General features: G+C 44.6%; 1 protein-coding gene across 1 annotated transcript; it reads right to left on the minus strand.

Moving 5' to 3' along the window:
- Window positions 1-1292: 1292 nt before the first annotated feature.
- Window positions 1293-25764, minus strand: KHSRP (KH-type splicing regulatory protein). The gene is made up of 20 exons (XM_081894167.1): window positions 25491-25764; window positions 15715-15811; window positions 15362-15400; window positions 15032-15077; window positions 14405-14454; window positions 13263-13334; window positions 12676-12733; window positions 11576-11747; window positions 11227-11325; window positions 10427-10525; window positions 10127-10229; window positions 9463-9563; window positions 8421-8562; window positions 7897-8057; window positions 7663-7778; window positions 6461-6549; window positions 5888-6085; window positions 4877-4954; window positions 4511-4668; window positions 1293-2031 (listed from the first exon to the last, which is right to left on the minus strand). Exons 1-20 carry the CDS (start codon window positions 25674-25676, stop codon window positions 2023-2025), a joined length of 2073 nt encoding a protein of 690 aa, XP_081750293.1. The 5' UTR covers window positions 25677-25764; the 3' UTR covers window positions 1293-2022.
- Window positions 25765-26079: the final 315 nt, after the last annotated feature.

Consider the following 26079-nt stretch of genomic DNA (forward strand, 5'->3'; position numbering starts at 1 on the left):
GAAACATCCTTACTGTAAATGGAAGGAAGATGTGATCCATACTAATAGTTTCCTGCTACAGTGGGCCATTCACACCTGTTCTTAGCTGATGTATACAGTGAGTGTTTTGCATGTCAAGATCAATAAAGACCAGACTGTTGCACCATGCTCCAGCAATCCTCCTATGACTTTTCTTCTGAGTAGGCAAGGCTGAACTTTGGATTAGAAACTTGTAAAGTTACCAAGCAGTCAAGAGGTTCTACAACTGGCACTGAAGTACACTAGGAAGATAAATGCAAGCTATTTCAGTTTCAGGCATGCTTCACGTATTTCCTGTCATGTGGCCATGTGTCCGTCCATCTCCCCCTTTAATAGAGATTCCTTCTCCACATATATTTCCTTTTAAAGGTGTAAAAGGAAATATATGTGAAGAGGGAATTATAAAGGGCTGGGTGGACGGACACATGGCTATCCAAAAGGCTATGTAGTGCTTTTTAGCACTGAGTGCTCACTCCTGCAACAAAGGATCTCTTACACAGCCTACAAGTGAGGATGTATGGGAGAGTAGGAATAGCAAGCAGCTCAGCAGAACAGAAGCCATCAGCGGCACTTACCACAATCCTCCCCATTTCCCCTTTGTATACACCGAAGAATAAGAGAACCACTCACTGCATCCAAATACAAACAAGTGTTTTGCACTGGTTCAACCCTGGGAGACCTGAGCATAATAGTTGGGTCTTCAAATCTACTGCATCAGCCTCTGGAGCCACAACTCTGGGTCCCAGAGTTCATCTGCAGCATTTATGCTCCAGCCATGTTTTTGGCAGGTCACAAAACAGCTCAAGGAGATGTTGTTTCGTGTTCATGTCAGTCAAGACATTCAGATCCAGCAGAAAATCTTAAGTAACGCAGCTGAGTGTCATCAAGTCACAAAACGATGAGACATGATCTATTATAGGTGGCTGAAGCAGCTAAGGGTTCCAGCAGCTGGTGCAGTCTTCCAGAAATTTCGATTGTGTAACACTGCACTCCCCCCCCCCTTATTTGTAAATCCAAGTAGAAGACTACTGTTATTTTCAAACTGCCAAGAGATGATACACCAAATGAACTGAACTTGCAGGAGTCCCCAAAACCAAACCAAACCAAAGCTTAGTCTACTAAAAAGCTCCCCTGAGAGGCAGCTTTCCCCTGCTCCCAAGCTCAGTATCATCCAAAGGTCGGAACCTGCTTCTCATTCCCAGGGCTCTTGTGGTGAAGCTAGAACAGCTCTCTGGGGCCCTACCTTTTGAAAGACACAAGGTTGCATCAGAGACTTTAAAACAAAAAAGCATTTTATTCAACAAAAATGCACAAATGCCTGCTCAAACTATAAAAACACAGGAAGCTCTTAATTCATGACCATTATCAGGCTTTTACAACAGCTATATTGTGAACAAACATCAGCTTCAAAAAACCCTATGGACAGAGAGAGAAAAACAGACACCACCCAGCAGACACGGGGGGATGTTTTGTTATCATTTATTTGTGAAGTTAAAAACGAGCGGTAAAAAGTAAAAATTGAGCATACAATTTCTTGTTTCAATCTCCTCTTGAACAGACAAAAAACACGACAGATCAGTCCCAGCAGTGGAGAAATGGAGGGCCAGGGCAGGGTTTGTCTGAAACACCAACACCTTTGTCCGAGGAATGTTCCAACTCTAACTAAAAAGCAGAGTGACTTTTCCTTGTAAAGTTTATTTTTTAAAACGAAACAGAAAGAAAAGAGGAAGTGTTACCCTGAAAACTGAGGTGTGTGTCAGGCAGGATAGGGTCTGGCGGCGGCGGTTTTAGTCGGCTATCTTCTACAGCTGCTGGCTCAACATTAGGGGTTTGGAGATCTGGATTTATTTTAAGAGAGACTTGAAGGCGGCGTAGCTGAGATTCCCAGGAGAAACCCAGCAATCAGAGCAACAGGCCAGCTCCCTTCCCACCCTGTCACTTCCTGCAGCAGCCACCTCTTTCCAAAACAAAAGGTTCTCAGAGATGGGGAGGTTCACATTCAACTCACTGAGCCTGTTGAAAGGAGAAAAACATGATGGGAACCTGTTACTGAAGCTTGAAGCAGGAGGCAAGAGGGGCAACCGCAAGGATGTGTATTCCATGGACTCAGGTACAGAATTTGGCTATCTGGAACGCAGTTGCTGCCTTTTTAAAAACTTGAATTTTATTTAGTATTTGTTATACAATAGCAGAAACAAAAACACAGCACACAGAAAAGGCGACAGTATCTGCTGAATGTGTATACCCTTACCTATTTTTGGACTATTAGTAGTGCGTAACTTTTTCCTACCCCAGAGCCCTGTTCCCAGTTTTACAATTCTCTGGTCCTAATGGTGGCAGATGCTGTAACTCTGACAACCTGGAACCTAAACTAAACTTTACTGCCCTGGATGTGCTCTGTGTTCATCTCCACCCATGAACCTGCCCAGTCATACAGATGGCTGCATGCTCTGTTACTTGGTGTGCTGTGTAAAAGCTCAAATACTTGATCTACTAAGACCTGTACAAACCCCACAATCAGACTTCATTTGTATAAACTCATTTGTCCAGCCACTGACAAAACTGTCTCCCTGCTTTTGGAGAAGTGCCAGTCACTAAAGGAACAGCTAGATGAAACTTATCAGGGACTCTGTGCTCTGGATTCCATAATCACGCTGCACAGAGTTTGAGGTCAAGGCGGTTGGTGAACAGAAATATTCAACAAACCAGTTCTCTTTTGCTAGTTGGGAGGATACCTGTTTGGGAACTAGTCTCCTGGAGACATGTCAGACACAAAATGAAGTGTCCTAACAAGTTCTCCTTTGGTTATAACTACAGGTTTCTAGATTTCATGGTGGCAAATGCTCCTTGCCTCTCTCCCAATGACTAGTAGGAACAGAATTATCTTTATGAGGTCATCACAGCTAACTTTGCTTAACATGTAATTCAGGCTGCATGTGTTCAGCGTATGCTTTTCTCGCTCATACCAGATGGAATCAGGGGTTTCAAAGAAAGACTAAAGCGTATCATGGGCTGGAGATTGCTCAACTTGTAGATATGGCTCACGTTCCACATGTGTTCATTAGATTTTCTTTAATTCTCCCCAAAATGTGCATCATTTCTGTGTCCCCCCTCCTAGTCCCTTAAAGCTCAGACAGTATTTTACAACACCTTGCACTAAAAACTTAACACAATACTCACCAAGAGGCTCCTGGTCATCCGCTCCCAAACAGAGATCCTCCCCATTAGGAAAAGAGGGTTTATTTGTACATTATTTCTGTTCACCAACTTCTTGTACCTTGTTTGTTTGTTGGAACTTTGGCATTAAAAATACCCCAACTAGAGCAGCATGTAAATTATAGGTAAAGGTAAAGGGACCCCTGACCATTAGGTCCAGTCGTGTCCGACTCTGGGGTTGCGGCGCTTATCTTGCTTTACTGGCCGAGGGAGCTGGCGTTTGTCTGCAGACAGCTTCCAGGTCATGTGGCCAGCATGACTAAGCCACTTCTGGCAAACCAGAGCAGCACATGGAAACGCCGTTTACCTTCCCGCCGGAGCGGTACCTATTTATCTACTTGCACTTTGACGCGCTTTCGAACTGCTAGGTTGGCAGGAGCAGGGACCGAGCAACAGGAGCTCACCCCATTGCCGGGATTCGAACCGCCGACCTTCTGATCGGCAAGTCCTAGACTCTGTGGTTTAACCCACAGTGCCCCCGCGGCCCATGTAAATTATATGGGTGCCTTATTAGGTGACAATAGAGCCTGGGCTGTCAAATAGATTTGGGTTAACCTCAGATGCACCCTGATGTTGCTCGCAAGCATACAGCTTGCATGTTAGTCTTAACTTTGAGGCGGCTACATGAGAACCATGCTTTTTTTGGTGTCTGTCTTGGACTGAACCCAGTCTGAAAGTGTTTGACTGAAGGAAGTTTTGCAGGACTTTTGACTGAAGAAATATGGCTTAGTCTTTTAACACTGGGGTTGAAGAAATCAATGTTTGGAATAAAAAATGAAGCCAGGAAGGAAATTTCCACTATTGAAGGTGGACAGATACTGCTGCTGTTAATTATGGAGCAGAAAACCCTTAGATGTGGGTGATGCTAGCACGTTTCACCTCACATATTTGAAGGCAAGGATTTTGGAGGCTTGTTCATCTGGAATACTCTAACCCCTCTTTGAACTGGCAATAATACTTCCCAAGCTGACACTGCTTCTGCTATTGGGATGAAAAAAACAAACAAACCGGATCTGTCACTCCAGATTTAAGAAAAACATTTGAGGCATTTCAACGTCTTCTCTCAAAAGCCTCTAGGATTAGACTTTAAAAAGGCGTGGCGGGCAGCTGATTTGGACAGGAGGGAAGAACTGATAAACTAGCCACCCCAAACTTAAAAAAGGATTACATCTCAAAATGTCTCACAGGAGTTTGTAGAAAGTGTGTGGAGCCCAGTCTGGAGCCAGATACCTGTTCTGAAGCAGAAAGGCCACCCTGGCTGTAGTTTGCAACTCACCTGCTGTCCCTGCTGTGTGGGTGGTGGCACTGGGCCACCAGCGCCAGGTGTCTGTCCATAGTACGCAGCTTGTTGTCTGTAGTATTCTGCCCAGGCTGCACTGTAGTCTGGTTGAGGTCCTGGCGGTGCCGTTGGCCCTGCCCCAGTAGCTACTTGAGCTGCTTCCAAAAAGGAAAGAGAGACTAACTGTGCAATCCTAGGCATGCCGGCTTAGAAGCAAGCCCCACTTGGCTCAGTGAGACTTGCTCCCAGATAAATGCGTGTAGGGCTGCGACCTTAAGACACTCAAGGGAGGTAACTCCAAACCCAGCCTGACAGAAGTGCTATAGGACATATCCTCCAAGGAATCTCAGACCCTTAACTCACCTTGCTTCTTATAATACTCTTCCCAGGCTTTTGTGTAGTCCTGCTGTGGTGGAGCTCCAGGCTGCTGGGGCTGCTGGCCTGTAGGCAGTGTCAAACGACAACAGGACCCTGGTCATGCAAAGCTTTCAACTACTCAAGATCCACCTCACTTATAGGATTCAGACTCTAAGGATTACAATGACACCGACTACTAAGAGCAGTCACTAGGACCAATGAGGGAGAAGCAATGTCTTGGCTCACAACGTGCTGAACTTTAGAGGAGCATGGAGCACTTCTGAAGTACAGTGTAGAGCTTGTCATTCTCTCCAGAAGTGGGAGGTATGATTACCTTAGGGAGCACATTCATAGACCCCTGACCCATAACAATCCCACCCCCAAAACAGAAGAAAGTCCATTGACAAGACTCCTAAGTCAGAAGAGTGGAAGAACCCGCAGCTAAACTGCCTTGTGACTCTCAGCATCTCAAAGGCTTCAGCTCTTTCTTCCCTGCAGTAGATTTAAGAGATTCAAGCTAAATACCAAGATGAAAAATTCCTCATAGGGAACCATTACAAAGAACAAAGCAAACTTGCTTTGAAAAATGGTCCTCAAATGGTACTGGTGTTGATAGTGTTGCCATGCTAACTTAACCAAACCATAATTTGCCTAAATTTTGTTTGTTCGTGGTCAAAAATCTCGAAATTAAGTAGCAGTTGGCGAAACTTGTACTGGCTTGAGGAATCAACCTAAGAGGGCCTTCCAATTAAGTCAGTCATTCATGCCTGGATTTGAATGGGCCATCCCTAAGAGGCACCAACCCCCATGACGTTCACAAATCAAGATGCAGAAATAGTTTAACAGGAACAGAAAACAAATGCTGAAGCATTTTGAGTCAGTACGTTATTTATTCGTCAGGGGAGACTGGAAGGAATTCAGCGTAGTTTCTCAATCAAGTTGCTTTCTGCAGCCCTTGTAATAATACCGTTAAATTACTCCTATCAAAAGAGGCTAAGGATCTGGATAGTCAATTACCTAGTTTTTTGTAATACTCCTCCCATGCTTTAGTGTAGTCTGACTGTCCGGTGGGGGGCGGTTGGGGGGGCTCTCCTTGCACTGGTGGCGCCGTGGGGGCAGGCGGTGCTCCTGGAACTGGGCCCGGGGGCTGCTGGTAGTAGTGCGAGTAATAAGCTGCCCAGGCAGCGTTGGGGTCTGCTGCTGCCGCCGCTTTACCTGGGCAGGAGACACCACAAAAAACTTGAATGCTTCCAGCCACTCTCCCTCATCCCCCTGCAAACCTTGAATGTGCAACAGTACAGTGGTACCTCGGTTGTTGAACGTAATCCGTCCCAGATGACCGTTTCTAGACTTCTGAAACTTTTGACAACCGAGGTGCTAAGGGCAGACTGTAAAGTCAATTGGGGGGCGGGGCATGCAGCAGAAGCTGTTTGACTTCTGAGGTGTGTTCAAAAATGGAAGCATTTACTTCCGGGCTTTTGGCATTTGAAAACCTGAAATGTTCGGTTTCCGAGATGCTTGAAAACTGAGGTACCACTGCATTGTATATTCTGACAATTGACTCGTGAGGGCTGGTATACAAATACTTACTTGGGTCATGAGGAGCAGGAGGCTGCCACTGTGGATAGGCATTCCCCCAGCCTTGAGGTGGGTACTGTGGAGGTGGTGGCCCTCCAGGACTGAAATAAGAGGAGGGAAAAGGTCACTGGCAATATTTACACTAAGCAACCCTCTAGGCTTGGGATTCAGAAATCTGGAACCTGCTGAGCAGCAAATCAAATTGCTTCAGGAAGTCACTGGAGAATACAAAGAGTGGGATTCACCTAGTGAGTCTTGTCAGCAGAAGCTCTGTTGTATGTTCAACACAGCGCAACATTGAATTCCCCCAAAAGGAACTGAACAGGGAAACTGGAGCGCCTTCATTTTTTTTACAGGTAATAAGGCAGGGCAAGGGAAGGTGTTGCTGTACTCCAATGCTCATCAGCACCAGCCAGTATGGCCAGTGATGATGCAAAATGCAAGGTGACAGGTTCCCAATCCCTGTAGCAAGACACCCCAGATCCAGCCCAATCTCCTTTATGAAATAGGTTTACAAGGGAGCTGCACTGCATTAAGACTAAATCTTATCCAGGGGCAATGCATCACAGTGAGCACTGGCCAATGGCCGAGAGAGGGTCTATTCTAACTTCCCAAAGAAGAAGCAAGTCTTATCTGATATATTAGCTTTTGGAAGCACAAGTTTTAGTCCTGTAACAGTACCAAGCAATGACAGCAGAGCCCTCTAACTCTGCAAGTGGTTTTGTTTCCCTACCAGATTGCCCTGGTACCACTTTCTTGGTACCAGATGCCCTGCTAAGTGCTGTAGTACACTGTCACATGGTTTTCCGTTTCAAGGTGAAAGATGCCAATGAGGGTAGCAGCAGCAAGGAACACGCCCGAAGCCAAACCCCTCTGTGAAAAACTTATTTCTGCATAAACTATGTGGATCTATGCCCCCTCTCTAAGTGTTTGGTCAAGAAAGTGACAGTGTACTGCAGTGTGTCTTGAAGGTAACATTTTTTCGCCCTGTTTGCATAAACCTCGGAAAAAAACCAAATTGGGGTGGGGACTTCAGAGACATTCAGTCTCAGCTCAGCATTTCCCCCACAACTTTTGGGCACATCACACTGGGCAGTAGACAAGCGTCTCTCCAAGACAGCGAGTATAGATTTTAATCTCTGGGAAGATTGAAAGGGGCGTCGAAGGCAAAATGGCCCGAAAGGGAGGCACACTCGAGCAGTCTTAGTACTTACTGAGGGGGGGCACTAGGTGGCCCTTGATTAAAAGGCCCTGGGTTGAAGGGGCCCATTGGAGCCGGTCCAGGAGGTCCACCAGGCCCAGGTCCTGGTCCAACTGGACAGAGGGGACCCTAAGGAAGAGATGAATAATCCCTGAAGTGGAAACTGCCACATCCAGAACACAGTCACTAACATTCCCGGCTCGCTCCCATCTGGGAGGCCTGCCACATGTGAAGGGCAGGCAAATACCTCAATCTTCTCTTCAATGAGCTGCTTGGCATGGTCAATTTGTTGAGGTGATCCCCGGATGATGAACAGTTTGAAGTTGGGGTCTCCATTGGGCGGTAGCTGCCGAGATATTTCTACAAAGGCTCCCGTCTGCTGATTGATAGCCTTTACGTTTTCTCCACCTGAAAAGAGAACGTGGAGGTAGCACCTCAGGACGTGACTGGTACCTGAAGGAGTGTCTCCACCCCCATCGTTCAACCTGGACACTGAGGTCCACCTCCAAGGGCCTTCTGGCGGTTCCCTCACTGCAAGAAGTGAGGTTACAGGGAACCAGGTAGAAGGCCTTCTCGGTGGTGACGCCCGCCCTGTGGAATGCCCTCCCGTCAGATGTCAAGGGAATAAACAACTATCTGACTTTTAAAAGACATCTGAAGGCAGCCCTGTTTAGTGAAAATTTTAATGTTTGATGCTGCTCAGAGTGGCTGTGGAAACCCAGCCCAATGAGCGGGGTATAAATATTATTCTTATTATACCACCTCACTTACCTCTGCCAATAACCAGTCCACACTTATGAGTGGGGATAGAGAATGTCATCTCTCCTCCAGGGGGCCCCCAATTACCCTGCCCCCTGCCTCTGCCTCTGCCTCCAGGAGGCATTCCTGAGCCTGGGGGACCTGGTGGGCCACTCTGCAAGACAGGAACACAATTCATCTTCATGGGAAAAGGAAACAGGAAACATTCTGTGGTTAGTGGGTGCATCTGTAATGCTGACTCTGCCGTGGCCTCCAAACTACCATATTTTCCGCTCTATAAGACGCACCAGACCACAAGACGCACCTCATTTTTGGAGGAGGAAAACAAAAACAAAAATATTCTGAATCTCAGAAGCCAGAACAGCAAGAGGGATCGCTGTGCAGTGAAAGCAGCAATCCCTCTTGCTGTTCTGGCTTCTGGGATAGCTGCGCAGCCTGCATTCGCTCCATAGGACGCAAACACATTTCCCCTTACTTTTTAGGAGGGAAAAAGGGAGTCTTATAGAGCAAAAAATACGGTATATAGGGAGCCCTTGGCTGCTGCCAAAGTTCATCAGGGGTTCCTGAATGAGAAGGCCATTCATGGCACACTTCCTTAAAGGACACTTTGCCCACCATCAACAGTTTTTCGCTGCAAAGTGAAGCTACAGAGATGCACTGAATGCATTTTGGGATGCACTCGGCTTCAGTGTGGCCTGGCTACCACTGCACCTGCCACCACCAACATGCCACAGAATTATGTGTCAAACACGCTGGGGATCCTTGACAATTAAGTCAACATGAAAAGGGCTCCCCTGAAGGTTAAGCATGAAAGTCTGCTGAAGAGAAATAGCAACATCTACTTTTTCGGAGCGATTTCTACCTTGGGCTGGTAAGACAACCAGAGTCAAGTTCTCAGTGGGATGATATTGAGGAGCTCTAGCACCTTATTAGCAAAACATGACTGAAAAGATTTTCAAACTACATGACAAATGTATTCAACACAACTCTTGTGTACACAAGATGAGACATGCTGGACCAAGGCTTTGAGGGTCAAGGTAACAGCATTTCATACCCGGAGACTCTGGAGGAGCTCATTGATAATCCTGGCGGCATGCTCACATCTGTCAGGGGGACCCATGATGTGGGCAATCTTCTCAGGACCTGTCCCATCATCTAAAATGCAAACCAAACAGGGAACTTCATTAGGTTCCACATTCAATTAGTTTCAGAACCAGTCCATTAGCTCATGAGCCACTTGGTGCAGCAACAGCATAAGCTCTCAAAAGAGAGAGAGACAAGCGTCCATTTAGCTTCCTTAATACCTTCTCCCCTCTGCAGCAATATGCCACTCCAGTTCTGTGGAAGGAGAACACACACAGTTCACACAAAGAAGCCTAGAGAACCCAGACACACAAAACAGGCAACACTGCCCTTCAGGAAATGGGTACTACAAGCCATGCCAAGATTTGAATACACCAAGCCCGTATGGATCTTTGATTGTGTAAACCCTTAAATCTGGGATCTCTCTGGGAAAAGATTTCACTTTGTGATTTTCAAAAGCGTTTTGTAGAACGTAATTACAGCAGGGATAAAAACTTGTGGAGAGCAGGTAAAAGATCAGATAAATAGGTGATAAATAGTATAGGGAGAAAAGCCATAGAACATTCAATAGGCCTGATGTTTCAGCATGCTGTATGAAGACAGATCATGACAGGGAAGAGATTTAGTCTTCTGACCTTGCTTGAACTGTATCCGAACTCCAGCGTCATTTTGTATTTTCTTAATCATCTCACCACTACGCCCAATAACCACACCAACAGAATGCCTGGGCACAGGGACCTGAGCAAGCAAGAAAATGACCAAGCAGAATCAAGGTCAGGTAAGAGCAGTTCAAATTTCTAAGAAATGTTAGGATTGGACAAGTGTGAGTATCAATACAGAGACAAGAGGGGGGGCGGGCGGAGAGAGACGAGCACAAAATGTCATACTATAAATTATGCCCCCCTGTCCCAACAAAACCAAGCCAATGTCCTTACATCTATTCCTCCACCAATCCTGGAACCGTATTCATTTCGGTCACCAAAGCCTCCCTGGTCCCGTTCTCGTAAGATGTCCATTACCATTTCACAGGCTTGCTGCAAAGAAGCACGAACGTTAATGTTGGAATTATTTGGGAACCTCTCTCGAGTATTTCTCCCAAGGTAGATGTGGCACGAGAATTGCCAAGGCAAGGAAGAAGTCCTTTTTTGTACTTGTGAATACCGGGATTTGAGGCTGGGCGGTTTAGTCACTATCACTGCAGCGCAGTGCAGCAAGAGCAAACTTTGGGGTAGCTAGTTAAAAGTCTCAGTTCAAGTAACCCAGTTTATGGCTGTACTAGCAACTCAGTATAAAGGTAGCATCATACACTGATGGGAAACTACAGCAGGGATTCAAGAAAGCACATCATGTGGTATGAAGGAGAGAGGTGAATGACTTTTGCAGCAGAGTTTTGGGGATGAGTGAGGTGATCAAAGTATAACAAGGCAAGTCTAAAAGGAAGGCTGCAATAGTCACGGCAAGAAACCACCGGTGTATGAGTCTGAACTGAGAGTATGCAGCCATTTTCACAATGATGAGAGTACGGTTGGGTATCTAACTATTTAAACACCACCAACATGGTAAACTGATCACTCAAACAGAAAAATGATAACTTTAACATAACATTTCATTGGGATTTTTTTGTTACTTAAACAAAAGAGATTGTTGATCATTGTTACTAAATAGAAAAACAAGTTAATTAACTTATTGCAAAACAAGAAATTTCACCTCTTCGGCTTTTATTCAAAATGCTTACCTGTACTTTGTAAGGATCACCAATTATCCGAAGGGGCTTGTCTACATTTGTGTTTTGTGAACCGTCTTGAATTAAAATCATTTTCACTCCAGCTCGTTCCTACATTGGCAGAAAGCGAGAGGTCAAGCGGGTTACACAACTGTGCAGAATTCTTGCAAGCCCTGCCTCCTTGGACAGGACCTAAACTAAGAACAATTTGAATTTCAGGAGGCTCCAGTCCAAGAAACCATCCTTGCCCCAAGAGGCCAGAGAAACCAAGTGCTGTAAGCAAGAAAGGAGGCAAGTAAAAAGAGGGCAAGCACCAGCTCTGATGCAAGGAATTGGGCCGGGAGCACAGCATAGCCCTCACCTGCAACTGCTTAATGGTCTCCCCTCCCTTGCCAATCACCAGGCCTGCTTTCCCAGCTGGAATCATGATTTCCTGCACTGTACCATTCTGCCCATTGGCATTATCGTGGAACTGACCAGGTGGCCCACCACGTCCTCGAGACACGATATCATCAAGCATCATTTTTGCCTTCCTGCAAAGAGGTGGAATGACAAACAACATGACGGTGAGTGACAGGGCTTACAGCCTCTATTCTTTCATTATGAAGGTACTATAACATGAAATGGAACTCACAGCAGTGTTCTTCGTTCTCAAATCACCTGTAGTTCAGTGTTGCTGTTGTGCTGATTCCACAACACCACACAACAGGTAACCTAACCAGCTCAAGTTGCGAATACAAGCACTTTATATTTGCTCTGGATAGTAATGACCGATTTAATGACATTGCATTTTGTGTCTATACAATGTTATGTCATTCGTAACACCAACAGGAAAAATCCTGCCTGTCTGCCAGGTGGTGCCACAACTGCAATTCTCAGTAAGATTTTAGCCCCACCCACCAATGTCAGTCAAACCAGACATGTTCCGAGCTCAGATGCTTCCCCACATGAAACATAAAAAGCCCATCACAATGAAATGGCTTTTGTGTGCTGAGATACAAAGTCCTGCCAAGTTTTTTTTTAATTCTTGAAATTTTCTACCATGTTTTGAGACAACAAGGCAGCTTCTAGAGTAAAAATACAATAAAAACAATGAGGTAAAAGCAAATACATCTGTTGAATCAGCAAGAGAGAGGCATAAAACTGGATCAGTTTTAAAATACCCCATCACAGATGGAGGTCAAAAATAGATTAAAGGCACAGTGAAATAAAAATGTCTTTGCTGCCCTCCTTACCTTGAGAGAAGGGGCCAATTCAACTGCTTTCAGGGGGAACTGCCACAATTTGGGTATTGCTACTAAGAAGGCCCAATTGTTTTCCTGATTGTTATGCCCTGCTCCTCTGCCACAGTCCTTGACTTTGCCACCTGGAGGCTGGATTCTTTTGGCACACCCTGTCTCTCCCCCCCACCCATGTTTTTGAAATACGTAACATATTGACAAACGACAAGAGGCTACTCACTGCACAGATTCTGGTGATCCTGTCAGAGACACACTTCGCTCTGGCATTCCTCCACTGTCTATAGGAGGAAATAAAGGCCATCAGGAGACATCTCTCCACAACAACACATTTCCTCAGAGTTTGATCCCTCCTCCAAATCATGTATCATCCACAGGGTATGAAGGAACTGGTGTTGAAAGAGTAGGTCTTTCACACACAGGCACAACATTATTAAGGGCAACTTCTCTATAATGAAAATGCTGATCAGTCAACAGGTAGTACGAGGACTGAAAATGGTGAAGACACCTGTAAACCTAGCAACTGAAATGGTTCCACACTCAAACAAAGTTAACTTACCATAAGCTAGAAAATACAATTTGCCTTGTGAGAATACTGTATTCATGCCGCCTCAACAAGATTCCTCCCTCCTATTTTCTAGCAGAGTGTATTAGCATATTCAGAAGACACTTTGTCTCCTGAACTACATTCTTTACCACAATTATATCCATTGAGTTACTTGCTGCCACAATTATAGGCTTCAAAAGGAACAGCCAACATCTGCAGCTCCATATGCTGGAAGTTACACCCCATGCAATTCTCACACCTACCTGGAGAGATCTGTACTTTGCATCCAGAGTCCTGCTGTATTTTGTTGATCTGTTCCCCACCTCTTCCTATGACTGCAAAGTAAGGAGAGGGGCATTAAGAAACTCAAGCCTGAGATAAAAGCAGTTGTCATTATCCTAAGAGGGAGGCTTGAAGACAACACAGGTTTCCCTCTCTCCTCTCCACAAGAGATGGAAAGGATCTTCTCACAGTAAATACAACCCCATGAAGGGTTGTGTGCATATGTGCATTGGGGACAGTAGCTAAGAGGAGACGTAATCCAATCAAGTTTCGCTGTTTATATGACATATAAGTGAAGGATGACAGAACTGCTCCTCCTAAACAAAGTTCACACAAACATGAAAGAAAGAACTCCAGGGTCTCATGATGCCACAAGAGGTATAATAGCCTCCAAGAACTAGAGGTCAATGAGAACCTTAGCACTCAAGTTTCAACCAATTTCTCTGCTAGCCTTCAGAGCTTGAATGCCAAGCCAATTTAAAACCAGGGCTTGTAAACAAAAATGCCTTCTGAGAAGCAATCCTTCCCTACTTAAGATAAAACTCTGCTTCAGGCAGTGTTTTGCAGCCACCATTCCTTCTGGTAAAGGCCAATGAAGGGCCTTCTACCTTAGTCAGGATCACTCACAGAAAGTTGATGAATCCAAGGCAAATGCCAAAAGCAATCCAAAAAAGGAACTCTTTTTCACTGCAGCACTCCCATCCTGAGCCTCAGAAGTGTCCAGGGCAAATCTGTGTTGTTTGTCAACTCACAAAAGTCTTGCTACGCATGGAAAGTGCTCATATGACACCAGCCTCAAGTTGTCCTCAGCAACCAGCTCCTACCAATTTAATTAAACTGAAGGCTTGCCAGAGCACTTTATTGAGCAGAACACCCACCCCACATCTTTGGAGCTACGTACCATACACAGCTTGAAGCACACAGGGTCAACTCAAACACTTGACATCTCTCAGGAAAGACACACAGAAGGGTCACAAAACAAACCAGCCTGCCTGAGCCTTCCCTGTGGAAAGCTCAGCCAACAGGCATTGAAAAATCAAGAAGGCACCGGTTAGTAAAGGTAAAGTGACAGTCTTTCAACTACGGCAACAGCAGATTTCTGCCCTCTCTGTCTAATACTCACTGAGTCCCACCATGCCATCAGGTACTCTGTACTCTTCAGTCACTGTAGACCTGCAAGGGAAAGTTTGGCAGCTTAAAGTAAGGAGTGGGAGGGTTACAGAAATGGAGCTGGTGTTTACCAGCATCCATCAAGAAGCAAAACCAGAGAGCTTTCCTCCTCCTCCTGGGAGGGCAGACAGGAAGGTGGCTGAGCAATTAGGCACCGCTCTGAGGAAATCACCATGCACCCGTGCAAAATGCACCCATGCAACCTGGCAGAAGCTGCTGCAAACTAAGTAGCCCAGCATCTGCCCACAAGGCTCAGACACAGGCTTCACAAACTATAGCTACAAAACCAGAAGCTACACAAGAATGTGAGTATCTAAGAAATGGCCAACCAGCACAACCTTTCACTACCTACCAAGGCACGCAAGTGCTTGGGAGTGACTGGTCTTTTAGTGGGACATCACTCACAAATCTGGATGCCAACCTCACCCAACAAAAGCAGCCTTTTCTCTTTGGGGGTACTGAAATGCTGCCCCCTTGCAGTCAACCCTGAACTCACAAGCTGAATGCTTCTAGCATTGATTTAACCTTTCCAGCTCAAGCCTATGTGGGGAGAAAAAAAAGAGGCACAAAACTAATTTACCTGGGAGGAGGATGGATCGGTCCAAGCTGAGGGGGTGGTGGCATGGCTGGAAAGCAAAGCAAGGGTATGGTTATGAATCCACATTCTTGAAGGTAAACTATAAACCAGTCACTGGGTTTCCCAGTCTGCTGCTGCGGCTGTTTTTTTTAAAAGGTCCTGTTTTTAAAATGCAAAGCTGACCTTCCTAATCCCATAGAACTCTCCCCACCAAAAGAGTTAGCTTACATGTCCTCCCACTTTTTAGTATCAATATGAAAATAAATATGAATAGAATTTCCGCGTAGTTAACACACATTATTCTACAAGTCTTTAATAATAAAGTATACTTACGTTCTGGCTGGGGAGCCATTTTCTTGCTCTCTGGCTGGTCTGTCAAAATAAAAATAAATAGTCACCTCTTTCAAAAATTAAAAGACCGTCTCTCCTCTCTTCAAGCTTTCAAAACTAACAGTCAAGATTGCAGCTACATGGAAGGAATATTATGGAAACTTCACGAGCTCTGATAACTATATCAGCAACACATTCATATTCAGGCATACTAACACAACTGCATGACCTTTAGCAAGGTGTGTGTGTGTGTGTGTGTGTGTGTGTGTGTACTTCACACTCCTAAGAATCCAGAGTTCTACATGAAGTATTGCGAGTTTAATTTACTGTGTCCCACTAAGGTCAGTCTCACATACCTCCATCCTCCAGTTGTCTCTTCTGACCACCAAATCCAAAGTCAGGTGTAGTGTTGTTCACTGTTGTGGCTGTGTCCCCCCCAATTTTAGCTGCTATCTGAAAGTAGAATAGACACTAGTTAGTCTTCCCGAAATCTTATCATATGAACCAAGAGCAAGTTGTTTAATACACAATCATTTCAAAAACCCAGGAACATCAAGTCATTAAGTATACATTGCAACACATGGCACATGACTGTGCTTTTCCTAAGCCCAAAGTGGTCTATATATATAAAAATGGCAAGCCATTAAATCTCACCATGGTAATTCATTCACTAGTTACCTCCTATTTAGACTACTGTCATGCTCTCAGTGTGGTGTTGCTTTTAATAAGTGTTCTGAAAATTAAACTGGCAGCAGCATTTTTCACTGGTTGATGGACTGGCAGTAAGACAATTGATGAATGTTACTCTAATTTTGTGTGATCTGATTGCTTGTTCTGGGCTTAACATAAAAGTACTGATTTTAACCTTTAAGCCCTAAATCATTTGTGAATGGGGTATCTCAAAAGACAGCATTCTTTTGTATGTAACCCACATGATGCCGTTCAACACATGAAGTCATACCCTGGGTGCCATTCAGCAGGCACTCACAAGGAGTGCAGCTTTCTCAGTGGTGACATTGACTATACAAGTTATTCTCTCTAAGATCTGGCTCTGACACACCATTCTGCTAGGTGCCTGGCTAGAAGTTGACTTTCAGCTGGCTTTTGTGTAACTTTGACTTTCTCATCAGAACAGTAGCACTTTTGCTGATGATAAAATGACAACATGATCTTCTTGGTATTTTCTTCTCATGCCTTCCTTGGCACACAGGAGTTTTAAAAGCCCTCTTAAAGCACAGGATAGTCTTGTACCACAGTGGTACCTCAGAACTCAAACGGTTCTGTTCTCGAATGTTTTGGCTCCCAAATGCAGAAAACCTGGAAGTGCTCCGGTTTTTTAACGTTCCTCAGAATATTGCTTCCACTGTGCAAAAACCTATCTGTTGGCCAATCGGAAGCCATGCCTCGGAACTTGAACGTTTCAGAAGACGAACGGTCTTCCGGAACGGATTACGTTCGAGTTCTGAGGTACAACTGTATCTTGTAATGATGTAGCTGTCTATCCTAACTGTTTGCAAAAACAACATTTAAATTCTAAGTATTTCCACATTTATATTTTCTTTCAAGAATAATTTTTACGTACAACTAAAAAGGCAACTTCGTTATGGCAACTCTACTTAGTATTTTGCCCCATCACAAAGTTATCTTGCTATGTTTTACATCCATGAAACAAAAGTAGCTTTCAGATTTTCAGCTTGCCGAATACGTAACTTCCAAAGAAAAGCACCAACATTTTTAGCCATCAGATACCACTCTACTTCTGCACCACAAAACATATCAGCAATACTCAAATGAAGGAGCCAACAGCTTGTCCCCAATGAGTCCCAATTCCTTCTAGAACTTGACCTTCACACCAGCTCACTGTAAAGCCTAAAGTTGCACTGATTCCCTGCCAGGAGTGGCCTCCGTTCCTCTTTAGAACTCCCAATACTTTTAACAATAAGGAAGAGAGAATTATGGCAGGGCAGGTTTTCCATACTTGCAGTACTGTGACACCTCTACATCTTCTAAAATCCACGCCTTTGCACAACCCTTAAACGTACAGAAGCCCAAAGGTTGGCCACACCTGTTCTTCACTATGGCCAAATATGCATGCCTTTAGCTCTCTGAACCAGCCTCTCCTGAAAGTTCCTAAGTAAGGCCTATAGAAATGGAAATTCAGTGATGGGGATGCCAATACTAGTCCTCTCTAGATGCTACACATAGAATTAGTTGGTATACTTATATCAAATAAAGAGGCACAGACTCTGCACCCAGGGCTATAATGTAGGTAACAGACAAGAATTGAGGGGAAAATATTGAGGGAAGACAGGTGGATGCCTGACGGTAAAGAGTTCTCATGGCAGAGAGTGGCAACATAGATTGGGTTTATGAAGGATGAATACGAGAGCAGAAAGGGGGTAACAAGGGCCATGGAGAGGGAGAAGAGTTAACTTACTAAATAAGAGCAAGTGGATGGAAAGCATTTGAAGGTCAAGAGAAGTTTAAACAGAATAGGACCAATCAGGAGGACATGACTAATACAATCATGGCACCAAAGAGAGAGGTTTCAGAGAAGGGACAGGAGCTTATTTATATACCCAACAACCAAACAAGATTGGTACCATGATTGTTAGCTTTTTATCAGAATATAAATCATTCCAGTGAGTGACTTTAATGCACTACGGATTTCCAAGTTAGAGATGTCCCAAAATCAATAAGTCCTCTAATATTTTGCCAAATCTCTCTGAACAGACCTTAGAAAAGTTGAGTTCAGCTACGTTTTGGTGGTGGTTGAACCCCAAATTATGTCTACACCATTGATTTTAAGCCACACTTGAGGACTGATTGATTTTTTTTGTATTCAAACATTGCAAAGCATTGTTATGTAGTATCAGAAAACATATTGTTTATTACATATTGTTATGTAAAACCGGAATGAAGACTTTTTCAGGTTGCTCATCACTTCTCATTAGTTACTCAATGGAAATAAAAAAGGAAGTAGAGGATCTGGAAATTGGGTGAATATTTGATAAGAAAGCAGATTGAGGATCATATCAAATGAAGTCATGTGTTGCATGTTTTTATAAGAGCCCGCTGGATCAGGCCAATGACCCATCTAGTCCAGCATCCTGTTCTCACAGTAGTCAACCAAATGTCCGTAGGAAACCTGTAAGCAGGACCTGAGCACCAAAGCACTTCCCTTCCTGTGGTTGCTAGCATGCTAGCAACTGGTAAAGTCTTCCCTTTAGCAAAAGGATTTCTACGCGCACAGCAGGACTTCATCCCCCTCTCATATCTGCTCCAGAAGGTTAGAGGAATCCTCAGAACCCTTGGGGATGGGTGGGGGGGAAAGAGTCATCTAAATGTGCAGGTTGAAATCCTTGCACTTAACAAGATGAGTTTGCTGGATACAAACCACAGATCTCAAGAAGATCTGCAAGTGTGGTTTCATTTAAAATGGAAGTCCAGAGATTAAGAGGTCACTACTGTACTTGGAAGATGAAATGAAGAAGCTCTGAGGATAACCTGAGCTGCTTCCATTTTGGCTGGGGGTACTGCAAATGTATTTTTGCGTACCTCAATTTTAGTATTACTTCTGCTATTTTTTAGGGCTTGGCTAATTTATCTCTATACACTTTCAGCAGATGTTTTGAGCTTCTAGCTTATTATTTAATGTTCAACATGCTACTGAAATGAAGTATTACTGAAACAGTTGTTTACATTTTGTATGTGAAAAAACAACACAGAAATCAAACCATGACTATGGGTGGCAGGCAGTAAGGCCTTGTATTTGAGGGAGATGTCATTAAAAGCAGCTGAAGTTGCAATTTTACACACGTTTACTTGGGCACAAGCCTCATTGAACAAGTGGACAAAAAGTGTGGAAGGACATGCTAGATGTTACTTGGAGCTTTATTTTTAGTTTATCAAGAGACATAGGACTAATCAGTGGCTAATATACCGTATTTTTCGCTCTATAGGACACACTTTTTCCCCTTCAAAAATGAAGGGGAAATGTGTGTGTGTCCTATGGAGCGAAGACGCCATAGCCCCGCTTACCCTCTCCCAGCTGAAGAGGTGACATGCGGCTATTGCAGGAGCCTCTTTTGCCGCGCACCACCTCTCCAGCCGGGAGAGTGCATGCGGGGCTAAAGAAGCCATAGCCCCGCGACCCTCTCCCAGCTGGAGAGGTGACGCGTGACTATGGCAACAGCCTCTCCGCTGCGCGCCTTTCCGCTGCTCCCCGACCTGCTCTTTGGGGCTGGTGGTGGGCTTCCCTCCTGGTGGTGGGCTTCCCTTCCTTCTCGCTCTCCAGGCTTCCAAGGTAGCCGCCTGAAGACGACTGAACGCAGTTAGAGGGGGAAAACAAGAGGGGGGAAATTCTCCCCCTCTCTGCACAGCGCCACCTGCCACTTTGCTGAAGGGGCGCTGGGCAGAGAGGGGGAGATTTTTTTTTTCTTGTTCTCCCCCCTCTAAAACAAGGTGCGTTCTATTGTCCGGTGCATCCTATGGTGCAAAAAATACGGTAGGCTTATTAGCTGACTTTATGAACAGTGGTTCGAGAAAGTATTGGGTTTAATTTTGCTTTAAAGGAAAGTATAGGTAGATAATATTTATTAGAGAAAACATAAGGTAATCAATTATAAAGAAAAATGACTACAAAAGACTTTATTTCTTAAGGGTGCTTATTTCTTATGTCTTCAGCTTCTGAAGATGTGGAATGGAAGGGTTCCGTTTTATAAATAATTTAACAGACAGTATTAAAGTCTTCAGTGCAACAACATGCTGGTAGAAGAATGTCTAGAACAACAAGTCTTTGAGGAATGACCATTCAGTAAAAATAAAGGTTTACTATCTAGAATGTATGCAATAAAGCTATAATAATAGATTAGGAGACAGATAGACAAAGTAGTAATTTCAACAGAAACCTGGGGCTTAAAATTGCAAGGAGGACCAGGAAACTGTTTTTAGCCCAATATAATTGGACTAAAGTGGAAGGGAACACTACTGATATGAAATATAAAAACTATTTTAATTTTGTAAAAAGTGCTTGAATTGCAGAAAGAACCTGTAAGTTTTGACTGCAGGTGTCAAATGTGAAAATGAACAAGCATAGAACTTGTCATTTTCATAAAGATAAAGAAAAACCAAGAAAGTGTATGAATAAAATATAAGAAATAACAAGTGAAGGAGAGATTTTGCCGTAACAAAAATGGTAACTTTTATTGACATTACAAAGGTAAGTGTCACAATTTTTAGAACTTGGTGAATGACCTGATTTGGACAATCACTTAAAACAATTTTACCTTGCCCTCTATTGCACTCCAGTTTCACAGTGAAGATCTTGTTTTGTATTAGGCAAGAACCAGGGAATTCTAGTGCTGGTTAACAAACCAGAAAAATAAGCAAGAATCACAGGAGTGCTGGGTTTGGATTGCTATTTGAGGTTTAGCAGGATTGCCTTAACCAGCTGAATCTATGGGAAGGAGGAATTACAGATAACTGTTGGACTAGAATGCTTATACACAAACTTCATATTAACAGTTATTTAAAAGAAACAGAGAATTTAAAATTAAAAAACACACCAAACTATCAATTTGATCTAATCTGAACTACAGCAAGTCTAATGCTACTAACACAGGGCTCCAAAGACAAAAACTGTGTCAAATTCCTAAAACGGACTAGCTGTGGAAATAAGTTGACTGAACAAAGGGTATCCAGAGGGCAAAGAATCTGAAACAAAGAAGTCAGCAGCCTACTTAAAACTTCAAAACTGATACTGTAAGGAAAGGGTTGCAGTGATTCTGTTGATTAGCAGGAACAAACAAAACCACCCATCAAATCTGACAAAAAATGCCCCAGCAGCGGGGGGGGGGGGTGGTGGTGGAAGGGGAAACATCGTTTCTAAACAAGAAGTCCAGGTTTATTTTGTTTTGCAGCCGCAAAAACAACAAAGTAGGATTAAAATGGTTGTGCTAAGCGATGGGTTCGCTGGGCTTAGACTGAAGTGCAAACCAGGTAAGGGTTTCCTGGTTATATAAAAGTATACTTACTGGACCTCATCAATCAATATAGTGAATATTCATTTTAATAAAAAAACAACCCCAAGGTTCTGAGAATTTGAATTTCATCAAGCCAGTTGCAAAAGTACTGTAATACAGTATTTCCCAACCTTGGGCCTCCAGCTGTTTTTGAACTACAATTCCCATCATCCCTGACCACTGGTCTTGCTAGCTAGGAATGATGGGAGTTGTAGGCCAAAAACATCTGGAGGCCCAAGGTTGGGAAACACTGCTGTAATACAAAAATTTCCCCTGAATTTGTATCAGGGAATATCTAAAATAAACACCAAAACATCACAGTATAGAATAGAACTATCAGTGCTATGTCAGGACCTGGTGAGCAAGTCTTTTATTCAATCACTGGAGGCTATATCTGTCAACTTTTCCCTTTTCTTGCAAGGAATCCTATTCGGAATAAGGGAATGCTGGAGGCAGCAGAAAGGCATCTGTGATAGTCAATGTCTCTCACTTCAACAAAAGCAGGCAAATATATGGCTCATAGCCCTAAGAGATTTATACTATATGTTATCCCTGCACGACTTCCGAAGAATAAGACCTCTTCTCCTTGACACACAAGTTCTAGCTACGTAGAAATGTCAAACCCTTTAAGTTCATGTTTCGTTTAGGAGAACAGAGAATTTCCCAAGAAAAATAGATCATAAAAAGCAGGATGCTTAAAAATTGCTTTAAAAATATGCTCAATAGTCAAGTCTATGACACAGAGCTCTACTTCTCATTTACATCTGCAGCTTTGGCAGTGGATGTGCTGGACAGTTATCTAGCCTCAGTAATGGGCTGGATGAGGGCCAGCAAACTGGAGTTCAGTCCAGGTAAGACTGAGACACTGTTAGTGGGCAGTTCCCTAGAACAGATGGCTGGGAGGTGGCCTGCTCTTGATGGGGTTACGCTCCCTCTGAAGGACCTGGTATGTAGCTTGGGGGTACTTCTGGATCCATTGCTGTTGCTTGAGGCTCAGGTGGTCTTTGTGGCATGGAGTTCCTTCCATCAGCTCTGGCTGTGCCCAGCTGTTGCCGGCCCGATATGGACACTATGTTCTGGTAACCTCTAAGGCTGGGCGATATGTGGTTTTCAACCAGCTAAACATCACTATATACTGATGTATCACTCTATATGAATTAAGGGTGGAGTTATGTAGAGGCATTGGCTGGTTTCGTGGTTTTTCCCACATGGTGATTTTTGCACAGCACAGCGCGCGCACACACACGATTCATGATATATTGCAAGGTCAAAAATTATGAAAGTGATACCATGATTTCAAACTGGCTTCAGACACTATATCAATATATTGCCCAGCCCTAGCAACCTCTAAGGGACGCAGATGATGCTGTGGTCTAAGCCACTGAGCCTAGGGCTTGCTGATTGGAAGGTTGGCAGCTCAAATCCCCGTGACGGGGTGAGCTCCCGTTGCTTGGTCCCAGCTCCTGCCAACCTAGCAGTTTGAAAGTACGTCAAAGTGCTGCAAGTAGATAAATAGGTACTGCTCCGGCGGGAAAGTAAATGGTGTTTCCGTGCGCTGCTCTGGTTTCACCAGAAGCGGCTTAGTCTTGCTGTCCACATGACCCAGAAAAACTGTCTGCGGACAAACGCTGGCTCCCTCAGCCAGTAAAGCAAGACGAGCGCCGCGACCCAAGAGTCATTCATGACTGCACTTAACTATCAGGGGTCCTTTACCTTTTTAGTAACCTCTAGGTTAGATTACTGCAACACATTGTACAAGGGTCTGCCTCTGAAGAGGTTCAGAAACTTCAGGTGGTGCAGAATTCAGCAGCAAGGTTGCTCACCGAGGCAAGACAGTTTAAACATATAACACCAATCCCGGCTTGACTGCACTGGCTACCAATTAATTTCCAGGACCAGTTCAAAATGTTGGTTTTGATGTATAGTCCTAAATAGCTCAGGACCACACTATCTCAAGGACTGCCTCTCCGCATATGTATAGACCTGGACCCTGCAATCATCACCCAAGTCCCTTCTTCATGTGCTTCCTCCATTAGAAGTCCAGAGGACAGCAACACAAGAGCAGCCCTTTTCTGCAGTGGCTCCCCATGTGTGGAATGCTCCCAGGGATTATTACATATAGTTAGGCACCAGGCGAAAACATTCCTCTTCACCCAGGCCTTGGGCAGATTAAATAATCTATGGCCTTTTAAACTTGGGCAGGGAGAATGGTTTGTTGTTTTGTTATTATGTTACATGTTTTTGTGTTTTTATACTGTAAACTGTCCTGTGATCCTCAGATGAAGGCAGTACAGAAATCCTACTTTTAGACAAACTTCCCCCACCCCCTGTCATGGACAAGTGCAACAAATTTGATGAACAAAACTATTTCAGGCCTTTCCCACTCTGTAATGTGTTCCAACGGTGACAAATAAATAGTTCATGGCATGAAAATCATACCAGGGCCTAATCAGTTTTCAACTTTTCTTCTTGAATACTTTGATTTCTAAGAAAACACCGCTGAAATGTAGAACAGCTCACTAGCTAATGATGATAACACTCTATGACGGAATGCTTAAAAGAAATGGCGCCATTACATTTCAGGTAGCTGATTTTTCATTTAGCTTTTAAAACTGAACGGCGTTTTCTCATACCAAAGAAAGTTTCAGGATCGAAACAAAAGAAACCCAAATTTCCTATTTACATAGCCCTTCGCTACAGGATGCTTCTAAAAGGAAATCTCTCTCCTACAGCCTGCTTACAAGTCATTTCAGAAGAATAAATCAAATACTGTGTGCAGCAACCTCAGCTTTGCTTAGCAGTTTCATATCTCCAGACTGCATGAATGATGAACAAAACAAAAGAAAATCTCATAGGGAAACCAGATATTAGAAAAGGGGACTGAGTTCAAATCCTATACAGCCATGAGGCTCCCCAGATAAGTAGGGTAACCTTCCCCCGCAGGACTTTAATGATAATGAGATATTCCCAACACCCAAGCAACTTGGAAGATAGTAAAGTGATAAAAAGTATGGACAAATAGCTAAACTATCCATTCTGAACAACCTTTTACCCTACTTACCAAACTTTATTCACAAGACAAGATGCACAGAAACACTCAGAAACACTCCCCTCCAAACTGGAAACCTTCATCCGAAATCTAAACCCAAACAGGGACTAGTTCCTGGTAGACAGTGACATTGTATTGAGAGTGGAGCCTGGCTTTAAATTAAGCCTTAACTATTTGTAAACACATATCCGCAAGCTCTATCCTTATTCAACCTTACTACTCTGTCTTCCACAGAGCATCAAGTTTTCATTTCATTTTCATACTGCTTTCAAGCACCCACAAACTACCTGTATGCAGAAAATATGAACATTACAGAAGGAAATATGGTACAGCCCTTTCCATAGTTTTCTGGGACCAGAAAAGTTTTTAGCATGAATTAAATATGACTGCATCATAGAATCAGAATTGTAGTAATTTCTATTTTATTATTTCTTGAATTTATATGCCACCCTACACCCACAGGTCTCACAGGATAAAATCATAATATAAAACTACAAAGTACATAATCAAAATAAACAACAACCCAGTAACTCAACCCCCAAAAAAACATTTTAAAAGGGCCCAAGAATCTCAACTAGATCATACATGCCAGATGGCAACCCAACCCATCATCTCAAAGCGCATCATCTCAAAACACGCCTCAAACAGCTCGTCTGAAATCTCAATCAAGGTCCACGCGTGCTACAGTAACAATGCAACGCTTGTGGGTAAAATCCATCCCGCTGCCATCCCACCTGAGCGCGCCTTAGAGAAGAGGGAACTATCTCCACGCGTCCTGCACGTGCCAGAGAGAACTGTGCAGCTACCTTTCTGCGTGCAGGGACTGACCCCCACCCCCCATTCCTCGCGCGCGCTTTTAACCTGAAGTGGTACAGCCGAGAGAGCTCCGTTGCCTCAGGACTGTCCTTCCTCAAGTCCCTGCTGCCTGTGGAGAGTCGCTCTCCAGCATCGCCATCCCCGGGGCCTGCCGTGAGGATAGGGAGGGAGGCGAGAGATGCCCCGCTGCTGCCCGCTCCCTCGCCGCCGGGCCGCCCTCCCCCGTCCGCTTCAGCTCCCTCACCTGCCGGGCGCGCTGGACCGCGTCGGCGAAGGCGTCCTTGCGGATCCCGCCAGGTCCGGGACCCGCCGCTCCACCGGCCTGGCCGGCCCCGCCGGCGCCCCCTTGGTTGGGCGGCCCGGCTCCCCCACCGGCGCCCGGCGGCCCAGCTGAGGGCGGCGGCGGCCCGCCGGCGTTATAGTCCGACATGGCGGCGGAGACGGAGCGGGGCACCGAAGGCTCAACACGGGAAGCAGGCCGAGCACTCTGCCCGTCTCCCTCACCACACACTCACAGACACACGTCCGCGCTGCACGCTGGGAACGCGAGGCGGGACTACAACCCGGTGCCCTCCGACCTCTCCTCGGAGGACCAATCGCTTAGGGGCTCCAGGTGACTGGCATGGCAAAGGGCCAGTGGGTACAAAAGGAAACAGGCGGCCTCAACGCCCGGCCAATTAAAAGCTAAGAAGAGGCGGGCTCTGCAGCTTGAGTGCCAGGGTGCTCCTCGAGTGGCAAGCGAGGGGAGGAGCGTGATATGTGGTTTGCGACCTATTAGAGAAAGGCAGGGGCGGGGTGAGAAGCCGTCCTTGGACCAATCAGGGAGGCAAGGT

This window comes from Podarcis melisellensis (genome assembly GCF_964234715.1).
Source record: "Podarcis melisellensis genome assembly, chromosome: 17".
Lineage (NCBI taxonomy): Eukaryota > Metazoa > Chordata > Lepidosauria > Squamata > Lacertidae > Podarcis > Podarcis melisellensis.